Source organism: Drosophila subobscura, chromosome U (assembly GCF_008121235.1).
Source record: "Drosophila subobscura isolate 14011-0131.10 chromosome U, UCBerk_Dsub_1.0, whole genome shotgun sequence".
NCBI classification, from domain to species: domain Eukaryota; kingdom Metazoa; phylum Arthropoda; class Insecta; order Diptera; family Drosophilidae; genus Drosophila; species Drosophila subobscura.
This window is the reverse complement of record NC_048534.1, coordinates 6,755,264-6,766,367: the sequence shown is the minus strand read 5'-3', so window position 1 is coordinate 6,766,367 and position 11,104 is coordinate 6,755,264. Positions and strand designations below refer to the sequence as shown.

At 46.3% G+C, this 11,104-nt stretch overlaps 5 protein-coding genes across 5 annotated transcripts; 4 read left to right on the top strand and 1 right to left on the bottom strand.

Annotated features, from left to right (window-relative positions):
- The first annotated feature begins 155 nt into the window (after positions 1-155).
- Positions 156-2,234, top strand: LOC117901512 (uncharacterized protein C19orf47). Its single transcript, XM_034812283.1, has 4 exons — positions 156-315; positions 460-888; positions 951-1,583; positions 1,644-2,234. The coding sequence occupies exons 1-4, from the start codon at positions 297-299 to the stop codon at positions 1,982-1,984; spliced, it is 1,422 nt and encodes a 473-aa protein (XP_034668174.1). The 5' UTR covers positions 156-296; the 3' UTR covers positions 1,985-2,234.
- Positions 2,175-3,117, bottom strand: LOC117901513. Its single transcript, XM_034812284.1, has one exon. It carries the CDS (start codon positions 2,924-2,926, stop codon positions 2,405-2,407), a length of 522 nt encoding a protein of 173 aa, XP_034668175.1. The 5' UTR covers positions 2,927-3,117; the 3' UTR covers positions 2,175-2,404.
- Positions 3,118-4,981: 1,864 nt separating this feature from the next.
- Positions 4,982-5,636, top strand: LOC117901120 (protein Mabiki). Its single transcript, XM_034811757.1, has one exon. It carries the CDS (start codon positions 5,070-5,072, stop codon positions 5,634-5,636), a length of 567 nt encoding a protein of 188 aa, XP_034667648.1. The 5' UTR covers positions 4,982-5,069.
- Positions 5,637-7,668: 2,032 nt separating this feature from the next.
- Positions 7,669-8,278, top strand: LOC117901174. The gene has a single exon (XM_034811828.1). It carries the CDS (start codon positions 7,692-7,694, stop codon positions 8,214-8,216), a length of 525 nt encoding a protein of 174 aa, XP_034667719.1. The 5' UTR covers positions 7,669-7,691; the 3' UTR covers positions 8,217-8,278.
- A 1,746-nt stretch (positions 8,279-10,024) lies between these two features.
- LOC117901964 (proteasome subunit alpha type-1) lies at positions 10,025-11,015 on the top strand. Its single transcript, XM_034812944.1, has one exon. It carries the CDS (start codon positions 10,075-10,077, stop codon positions 10,909-10,911), a length of 837 nt encoding a protein of 278 aa, XP_034668835.1. The 5' UTR covers positions 10,025-10,074; the 3' UTR covers positions 10,912-11,015.
- Positions 11,016-11,104: the final 89 nt, after the last annotated feature.

The window sequence follows — 11,104 nt, the reverse complement described above, 5'->3', positions numbered from 1 at the left end:
TATTATGAACATTGAAACATTTTAGCGCAGTTCAGGTGGAAAATATTATGGGCATTCTTGCTTTATAACTAAGTCGTTAATTCGGTATTTAATATAGTTGTTCATATTTTACGGTATTTTTCTGAGGGTCAGACGGTATATAATATCGAGGTAAAAGCGGTCACACTAATCTAAAAATAAAAATAAGTTCCCGTGTAAAAAAAACTCAAAAATTGTTGAAATATAACGAGTTTTAGAAATATTAAGGAAGTATTCTGCCAAGCAAAAGGTGCGCGTTCGACTAGCCACTCCCTAAAATGTCCAAGTCCAGCGCAGGTATGTACAAATCAATAGGAAAAAGAGTGCAAGCCGAAGAGACGCCCGCCTCCGGTTACACACTAAACCAAAATAAATACAAACAGACGGCACTGTATATTTCGAGAAGAGCCAATAAATAACCAACATTTCCTCTACGCACAGCACGTTGGGTGAAGTTCTTCAATGCCGCTGGTATACCATCGCCGGCGGCTGCAGATTATGCACACATGTTCGTCGAGAACCGGATTCAGGAGGACATGCTCCTGGACCTGAACAAGGAGTACTTGCGGGAAATGGGTATCACTCTTATGGGTGATATAATAGCCATACTGCGGCACTCGAAGAGCGTATACGAGCAAAATGCGCGTGATATGGTTCTCACGGTCGATCCCGTAGCACTGGCCGGTGTCGCTCCCTCCCCCGCTGTCAAGTCGGTGGCTGCTACAGTGTCGACTGGTTCCAAGCCGAAGGCGTCACCTCCCAGAAAGCCGGCGAGACGGGTCCTACCCGAGCATGAGGGCAAGTATAAGGTTACACTGCCCTCAGGAACGACCGAGCGAAGCAAACAGATTCTAGCCAAGCGGGAGAAATGTGAGTCTCGCCAAATGAATCATCCCAGAAGATCAGTTTCTATATTTTTTGTGTGCTTGCAGTGTATTCAGATCGCGTGAGCAGCACCAAGAAGTCAGACATCTTTTCACGCCTACACAAGCCGGTCGAAAGCGACGATGAGGCCCAGGAAGGCATTGTGTCCAGCTCCGGCGAAAGCAGCGTCCGAGTGCACATCACGGGGATCAAAAAAACAGCAGATACCAGCAGCAACAGTTCGGTGTTTGCGCGTCTCGGCGGCAAGCACACATTTGATTCACCCCAGGCATCTGGCACTTTGACTAAGGAAATCAAATCGATTTTGAAGAACACACAACGCTCCGTCAGCGGAGGAGCTGGAGTGACCAGGAATTCGCCCATAGTCAAGGCGAAGAGAATTGCTTCGACTGCTGTTTCGACTGCTACTCCGCTGCAGCCGCAGCAAAAGGTGATGCTCGTCCACAAGGTGCCACTAAAGAAGTGCGACGATAGTGAGGACGACAGCATGGACAGTGGCGATGATGATATTCAAGTGGCGTTCGACTCCAGCGATGGGAGTGATGTCGAGATGTCAGGCGGTGAAAAGAGTGTGAAATTCGCCTCCGTTGCGGAGGTTAGGGAAATCGCTCCACAGACCGCTTACAAAGCACGACACGGCAAGAATCTGGCCAACAATATCAAATCGCGTTTGGGAATGGGTAAGGCAATTACCTGAGCTAGCAATTTACCTGAAATTATTCCCTTGTTAAACATTGCAGTTTCCAAGCTTCATGCCACAAAGAAGACGTACAATCTGAAGGCGTCACCCTCGAAGAAACCGCAGGCTCGCATTAGTCCCGTCAAGGGCAAGACCATACGCATGCGCAGCGATGAGCTGCTAACCCGTCAGGACACACTGTCGGTGCACAAGAGATTGGGCAGTGGCGCATCTCCAGTCCCTGCCAAAATGGCTCCTCCGCCCGTTTACCGTCAGCCGCGACAAGAGCCGCCGAAGTACGTGCCCCCACGTCGTTACAACAGCATGAATGCTGGCCGCAACAAGCCACGCGGCGCCCCTAACTCTGTCTTTGATCGCTTGGGCTTCAATAACTCAATGTAAAACTTGTTTGCGTGCCCCTCGAATTGTCTAAGTTCTTTCTTTGGTCCCTTTAGTTAACCAGTAAAAGTTTAAATCAACCGAAACTTTAGTATTGTTTGGTAACAGGCCCAAGCAAAGCCCAAACTTCCTCTTAGTCCCTCAGTCGCTGTCTCTTCTTTACCCCCTTGCAAATCAAGAACAAACAGAATCATTAAGTTACGATCTACAATTTATTAGTTATGTTAAATATATGTTTAGCAGTTATATACAATTATGGTCTACAATTTGGTCTAGAATCTAGAGTATCATATCAGAGTTGAAATCATTTGCATAGAGGCTTTGTATGTACAATCTGTCTGCGGGCACTTAAAGTTCTATTATCACTTGGTTGCTAGGCAAATCACTCCCTTCGTTCCGTTCGGTTCCATCTGGCACTTCCGCTCACTGCTGCAGCAGTGCTTGCAGGGCCCGACGCCATTCCACGGGCCAGGTATTGGCATCCGGATTGATGCTGAGCAGTTGACGCATTTGGAGTGCGGCTCGCTGCTTCTGCAGCACATAGGCGAAAGCCTGGTGATTCAGCACAGGTGACGGAGTTGCAGTGGGTGTCGCCAAATATTGGAGCTGCTGTGGCTGTGCGTACGGATATGAATGCGAGTGCATGTGAGAATGCTGCAGCTGTGGTGGAGTTGTGGGCGGTGTGGGTGGCAAAGTATGCTGCACCTCTCGCTCCGATTCCTGGCGACGTTTCCGCGGTGTGTTCTCGCTCAGGGCATATGGCCGGAACAGAGGCGGACTTGTGCTTGTGGCGGTAGTGGGGGAAACTTGCTCCTTGCTGATACTCTTCTTGCCAAACTTTTTGTGCGTATAGTTGGCGGTCTTAAATTTCTTGTGCGTATAACTCGAAACAGCCTGCGCGCTTTCTCCTCCGATGGTGTGGTAATCCAAGTTTGAAGGTGCCATAATGTATGGTTGATTTTAGTTTTTGTTGTGCGTAGTTTAGGTTGCTGTTGTCTTGTTGGTGGCTAAGGCTCGACTGTGTTCCTGGCCACTGCGCAACATTCCTTTATATACGATTGGGCCCTGGGTACCTGTGAGCCCGTAGAAAATTATCATTAAGGTGGTGTGCGCCTTGTTTATGGGAAAATCTTCGTTGACAAAAGGTTGCCATTGTCATAAAAAGAAAAGGATTTCGTGTCCAACACCTACTACCTACTGTGTACCACTGTCTCTATCTCTCTGTGTGTGTGTGGATGCGCAGGTAACACCCAAAGTCCTTTGTAATTAATTTTTCATTTGCCGCACTCGGCTCGCACCTTCTCTCGTCTTGGCCAGACTGTCTTCTGCCTGCTTTCTGTTCAGTTCTGTTTTTCCTAGTAATTTCTTTTGAACATTTCACTAGAACGATCTCCTACCTCGAGACAACAGCGCCTGCGCTTGCCATTCTTTGATGATTTCCAATGTCGTCTCCATGCGCACAGGAACGGAATGAAAATCTTATCTCGCTTACCGCTAATCTGCCTCATTAAGTTCTGTCTTGGGTTCAGGTTCAGCTAAGGCTCTGGCTCTGGCTCTTGAGAGAGAGACTCGCTGGCTTAGTCATGGCTCGCCTGGTCTGTGGCTCATTGAATGGAAATTTATTGGGATTTTCCCGAAACGTTGCGTGTCTCTCGTTTCCAGATCATTTTGTACTTTAGAGATTTACAAATTTATTGATGTTTGAGGCCAGATATTAGACAGCGATAAGGATGATTCAATATGGTAGCAATGGAAATACAAGGAAAACTCTTTGAAGACATTTCGATTTAGACAATTAAATTATTAGTTTATATTAAAGTCTCAGTCGTAATTCCTAAAAATCATCTCTATTTACCTTTCCCACCCTTAAGCAGATGTGATTCTCTGAATATCCTCCTGGGAAGAGATTCACTCTCGATTCAATGTTATACAATGCGACACATCCAGAGAAAGCACTTCCTGGTAGGTGTTTGTCAATTGTATCCTCCACTCAGGTCGCAGGTCATTCCCCCTGCCAAGAAGTAGGAAGCAAAATCGATTCATTCCGTTACAGATCGATATGATAATGGAGATGGGACAATCAAACAATGTAACAATCTTTCACTGTACTACTCGAAAGTGAACAAACAACAATCCCCATCCTGTGCATTGACTCGCCTTCTTGTCGAGGGCTGGTCTCAAACCCACCAGAAATAAATCCGCTTAGGAAAAGTGGAAAACAGACGGCCAACCATCTCTGACTGCATAAATCAATGGACAAAGGAGAGTGAATGGAATGAATTTGGAATCCGACATAATGCCAGAACAGAGGAAACATTCAGTAAGGGCAGAACAGAGGAAACATTCAGTAATAGCCGAACTTCTTGGATCTAAGCCAGGAGTAGGAGGAGAGAAGATAGAAGATTTTTCAGCTGGACAAGCTGAAGTCATAAATGCGTGTTTGCCAGATCGATTTCTGGAATGGGACTGTGACTGTTTCTGTGTCTGTTTCGGTGTCTGCTATTCAGGTGCCACAAAGGAAGCCGAAACAAAAGCGGGCCAGCAGACAGCGTGGCCATATTGAGCGCCAGGATTACACAGATCTAAACCGATCTGATCCCATACCCCTGCCCATGGTCACAACAGGTAATTCCGTTGAAAATGTCTGGCGATGTAAACAGCCCGAGGAGAGAGACTGAGAGAGATCAGAGTAAAAGGACAACAACTGGTTTATGACACCCCAGGGTGAGTGGAGTGGAATTGAATACCAGCCGGCGGATTAAGGACAAACTAGGGACTAGGGACTCCCTGGCCCAAAACCCCTACCTGCGCTGCTACCTGAACCAATCGAGGTGATTAGTTCGGGCCATCTTTGAGAATGAATGAACTTTGATTGGGAAATACCTGCACGGACGGAGGGACGGGCACAGGGATGGGTGGGAAAATCTCTTGGATTTACTGGTAGCCAGCTAAGGAGGCTTTCCGATTACCTAATATTGCATAAAAGTGTCAGCAGGGAGAAGGGGCAGCACAGTCGTCTCACAGACACTAAAGCACACACACCTCCCACCACAAGAGCAATCCAAGCCACCCACAGCATATCCTTACCATGGACAACTACAACCATAAGAAATTCACTGGAGCCCTGAAGCGCAAGCGTTGCCACGCGGAGGAGTCCGACGATGATGTGGTCTTCATTATGGAGCAGTGCGGAAATCGCACACCCGAACAGCCGCAGCCCAAGCGTCGCTTCTTCCGGCCCTGGCTGGACGAGTCGGTGGCCCAGGAACAGGAATCCCAAACGACACGCTCCCGCAGCCCGGCTAGCCCGCCTCTAGTGGATGCCACATCGACTTACCACGCCAACATGGTGCGCTCCCACACTCCCCGCCAGCGCAGTCCCCAGGAGCAGCTGCGTCGGGACCGCAACACCTTGGCCAGCCTTCGCCACAGACGCCACAAGCAGCAGGAGCAGGCTCTCATGGAGCAGCAGTACTTGGACTATCGGCGACAACACGAGGCCAATCTGCAGCAACAGGTCCGGCTGAGCCTCTACTATGTGAGGTTCCTGCAGCAGACCATGGCCGCCACCCGAGAGCCACTGCATCCCTCCAGCCATCAGCAGATGCCCAGAGCTCAGGCAACGACCCAACATTCTTGGGGAGTCTACAACTAACTCATTTTAGAACCACTACTAGTGTTAGTCTTAGGTTTATTTTAATTAACTTTTAGCGACCTTGTGATGACTTTTAAAGTTTTATTAATTTGATTTGTTGACAAACAATATATGAGAAAAATTGTTATTGAAATTATTTGAACATTTTATTTGTTGAAAAGAGGAGGAGCTACCTAAGCCTTGACATTTCCCATGTAAACGGTTGACTTGAGAAACTTTTCTAGGAAGCGAAATTTGCAATGCAAAAATCGAATTCGAATACTTCCTTTCCACTTAAAAGTTAACTTTTATGTTTATATTTAATGATCATTTCGAAGAGTGACATAATTCTTGAGACATTAATGCCAAATTGCAACAGAATATAAATTATTTGAAGACAATGGAAGTGTGTTTTAGCTTATGAGAAAAATCCGCATTGCAATTAAATTAACATTTTCTGAAATATTTGCTCGAGCGATGATCACTTCCAGAGCATAGAATCATGGGCGAAGATCCGGTTTGTGGTTGACAAACCCGGAATGAAATCATCATCGATGACACTATCGAAATACAACAAAAATGCAACGTAGGTCAAACAGAATATATGTGCATATGTGGGGTCAGCGTAGGTAAGAATAATATTTGATTAATGCCTAAATCAAATAAGGTTCTCCTATCCCAAGCCTTTTCAAAAGTGCGCATATATTTCTATATGAACTTTTTGCAGCTATAATATTTATATTTGTTTAACAAAAAATGAACTCTATAGTCTATGGTACTCCAACCATTTGTTTAGAAAAATGTTCAATTCCAAATATCATTTATAAATATTTTTCTTCGTGCGTGTTTAAAAATTCTCAATCAGCGGTCTGTGCCTCAGACCCGCCCACTGCTGCTATCAGGCATCGTAGTTTCATACTTCTAGCTGCAATTATTAACCGATGTAGTAATAATTGTTGGGCTTGTAATAATTATTAATTGGTAGTGGCCCTAACAACTGGAAAATTGTGCATTGTCCAAGGTACTTACTCTACGAGTTCAACAAAGATCAAAGAAAGTATACTTCGCAGTAGAGGACTGTGAACTTTCAACGATTAGTCGATTAGTTTTTAGACGTCCATAAAATCTGGTCATAAAATATTGTGTGTGATGTAAGTTGTTTGTTTTTCATATTAGCATCAATACTTATACTTATAAGTATGGTTACAGCACTGTAGCTAATAGGGGTTAATTGATGGCTTCTATGGAATATATTTCAGAAGAATATGCACGTGAGTGATATTCCATTAAAGAACGATCAGGGGTAAGACATGTGTATTTAATTGCAGTTTATAAATCAGAGTTTTCCGAGCTATATCTAGTTTGATCTAGTTAATTTACCTCGAACTGTAATGATAAGGGAAAAGCAAAGTATCTAAAATGAAACAACTCTACTTGTGCCGAATTTAGTGGAAAACTATATTGGATCGGTAATTTTGTTGATCATAAATCATATCCTGGTTTGCAAGAAACCATGAGGGTGGCGACTTACCTATGGCATTTCCCAAATGCGGTCGAGCGATCCTTTTTGTATTGTCATCCCCCAAGGGAGGGTCCACAGGGATTTCACAGAATTAAGACAAAGTGCGGTTGTGGAGAGATGTCAGGACCTGCAGTAGAAGGACCACACACAGCAAATGGCGTCAAGTAGCCCAATAAAAATGCAGTCTGGGATGTGTGTGTGTGTGTGTGTGTGTGTGTGTGTGTGTGTGTGTGTGTGTGTGCATAACGGTTGTCCTGTTCCGGTGGCAACATTTGGTTGATCGTTGGATGGATGGTAATCCTAAAAAAAGGGATAATTAGGCAAGGCCAAGGCGACAATTAGTGAGAACAGGTCATAAAAAATATTCCCCGATCCACACACACATACAGAACGAGATTACCTAATAGAGATGCGCTAATCCCTTTGTTGACAGACCCAAAATCAAATGGCAACGCATATCCCATTTACCTGTTTCGTGTATAAAAGGAAGATATAAGGACACAGAGTTAACCATTCAGCCAGCACACATCGAGCGAGCAGCAGCATCAAGCGAAATGGATAACTCTACGATGACCTCCTCCAGCTACACCCACAAGAAGTTTACCGCCCACAAGCGCAAGCGGGAGACGGACCCAGTCCAGCAATCACACACGGATAGCCTCATGCACCAGGAACAGCCAGTTGGCATCAAGCGTCGCCAGACCAAGTCTCTCTTCCGCCCATGGCTGGACAACGACAAGGAGCGGACCACCTCCGCCGCCTGCCCGTCAGACAGCGGAGCCAGCACAGCAAAGCCCCGCCCGCGCATCCACCAGGAGAAACAGCGTCGTGATCGTAGTCTCCTGGCCAACCTCCTCAGTCGCCGAGCAGAGTCCCAGGCGTACACTTGGTACCGCGAAAGAATGGCCATGATGGAGCAGCAAGCTCGCGTGAATCTCTACTACCGCCAGCTGCTGTTCTCTGCCGTTTTCCAGCGCGGAATCAGCGCCCCGAGCAACCAGCTGCCCCAGCAGCAGCAGCAATTCCTCCAGCAGATGGCCCTCTCCCAGCAAATGCTCGTCTTTGGAGCACAGCGATGACAGGCCAAGCTGCGAAAGTTCTATATTGACTATGAACCATAATGTGATCTTGAACCCCCTAATGTGATAAGCCTTAATTTTTTTATTGAATAAAAAAATCTTTACTTCATACTGGATTATTTTGTATACTTTTTATACCCGGCATCTGTACTATGTCTAGCTTAAGTCACACATGGATGGCTAGATCTTTCATGAAAACAATTACACAACAAAGTTCAGCGTGTTTAGTCGCACTTAGTTTCACAATCTGCCCATGGGGGCTTTTTCCAAGGTTCAAGAAACCACAAAGAACAACACAATTTTGGCTGAAACGAGCTTTCGGCATCGGCCTGGCGCAGTGGGTCTCAAATATTGGCAGACTGATTGCTGCAAAAAGTTTGTGGGGTCGGTCTCTGGGGTGGCCTCAAGTTCAACTGCGATGAGATGTGAGACAACGTTTTCGCAACTGCACATATGCAATTTTCAATGTTAGCCAGGCCAGGCCAGAGCAAGCCAGTCGAATGCTGAAAAACTGAAAAGTTGGCAATTAACTAAAACCTGAGGTTTGTTCGCATGGTACAAGTGCAAAGTGGTTTTATTGGGTTGCCGCCTGCCATGGCCGCGGAATGGGACGGAAATTTTCTGCACTTGGATTTTCCACTTCCAGCATAGGAAGTTGCGAGGCGGCGGCGCCCGCTCTCTCGAGCACATATTATCAAATGGCCCACAATGAAAATTAAGAGCAATTAACTGCACTTGCGCTCGCGCTCGCTACGATTGCGCAATGGCCAAAAGAGTTAATTACGGCGGGGACTTGTCTTGCCTTGCCTTGCCCCTGGGCGCATGAATACTCAAATTAAGCAAAGTTTCCTCTGGTACAGACTGTGACACACTTGGCTGCACTCTCGTCGTCTCTAAGCATATTTTCTGCCTATGATCGGGGGGACTTCCTTATACATAGACCGTTGATTTTCTACTTGGTTAAGCATTATGCAAGGTGAGTTGACTGTGGGGTAGGAGTGGGTTGGGGAAAGCGTCTTCTAGTTCAACTATTTTTTCCATACCTCAATTGTCAACTCTCCATATTCGGAATCATATGTATGTTTCTATTATAGATTTAGTAATGTCTTAATGGATCAATGGAAAATGGGGTATTCCTGATATTCTGTCGATAGGGCTTTAATCGATTGGAGCAAGAGAGCAAGTTTTACAAGTTTTTACAAATTTATTGAATGCAAATACAGATACTCTGCAATTCGTTCCACACATACATATGTACATAGATAGAGGAAGAGAGAGAGAGAACCCCATGAGAGCCGAATCGGCACTATCCTACCATATGGAAGATCTTTTGGCAGTCAGAAATGCGTGCAGCTTTACTATCTGACCATTCTGATCGAGGATTGCCTAAAGATCAGGGACAACTAAGCATCCAAGCTGCTTAAGCACGACTCCTTCCTAATGCTCACCAAGGAATAGCTCGAGAAGATGTTGCAGCGCGACACCTTCATGCCCAAGACGGTTAAGTCTTCCAGGCTATAGCGAATGGAGTCGCCACAATCCGGATGTGGGCATCCAGTCGATTATCTCGTGCGTAAGTCTCATGCTCATTAGTGCCGAACACCTGATGGATGTGGTACGTAGGTCTGGCATCGTCGAGCCAGCAAAATTAGTCGAAACCATCGCTGAAATGAAAACGCTAAGTAAAAATCAGATTTAAATCAGAGTTGAACCTTCTGTCGACATTTGAAATATGAATTCAATAAATAAACAAATAAATTTCACAACGACACCTACCCCAGATCCATTTCTAAATAAATATCACACAACTATCATTTTTGTATACATCAGTTTGGAAGCAAAGAACTATTCTTGGAAGATGTTTCGCAATCTGTATGACAACGATACGACGGTGTGGAGTCCACAGGGTCGCCTTTTTCAGGTGGAGTATGCCATGGAGGCGGTCAAGCAGGGAGCGGCCACCGTGGGATTGAAGAGCAAGGACTGCGCAGTGCTCATTGCATTGTGCCGCGCATCAGAAACGGAAACGATGCAGCCCAAGATTATGCCCGTGGACATGCACCTGGGCATATCCATATCCGGTCTGACGGCGGATGCCCGTCTAATCTGTCAGTACATGCGCACCGAGTGCATGTCCTTTCGCCATTCGTACTCCGGAAGTGTGCCAGTGAACCGACTGGTGACCAATCTCGGCAACAAGATGCAGGCCACCACCCAGCGCTACGATCGTCGTCCGTACGGAGTTGGCATTTTGGTGGCTGGCTACGATGATGGTGGATCGCACCTTTACCAAGTGATCCCCTCAGCGGTGGTCCTCAGCTGCAAGGCCATGGCGATTGGCTCACGCTCGCAGACCGCTCGCACCTACCTGGAGCGCCACTTGGAGAGCTTCGAGAGCTGCTCGATGGACGACTTGATTTGCCACGGCATTCAGGCCATTCGCGGCTCGCTGGGTCACAGCCACGAAGAGAACGCAGCCCTCACAATCAATGTGGCCATCGTGGGCGCCAATCAGCCATTCAAAACCTTTGGCGAGGAAGAGAATCGCAAGTATCTCGACATGGCCAAGCTCATGGGCAATCCAGTGGAGGGAGCAGACGAGGCAACGCACAGCGATGATGATCTTCTGGGCCAGGGACCAAGTGCCACGAGGGACGAGGATGCTGCCACCGTTGCATCCACAGAGGAAACGTAAATTCGCTGACCTACAAAATTTTTATCTGTTTCGATCAATATTAGTTGTTAAAATTTGATGAGCAATTATACAAGGAACCTTTTCTCGTTGAAGATCTTCCGGCATCCAGAAACTTTGATCACACAGTTAGTTTCTTAGTAATAGTTATAGTAAAGGTATACCCAATCTGATTAGTGTTATGCAAGTCCGCAGC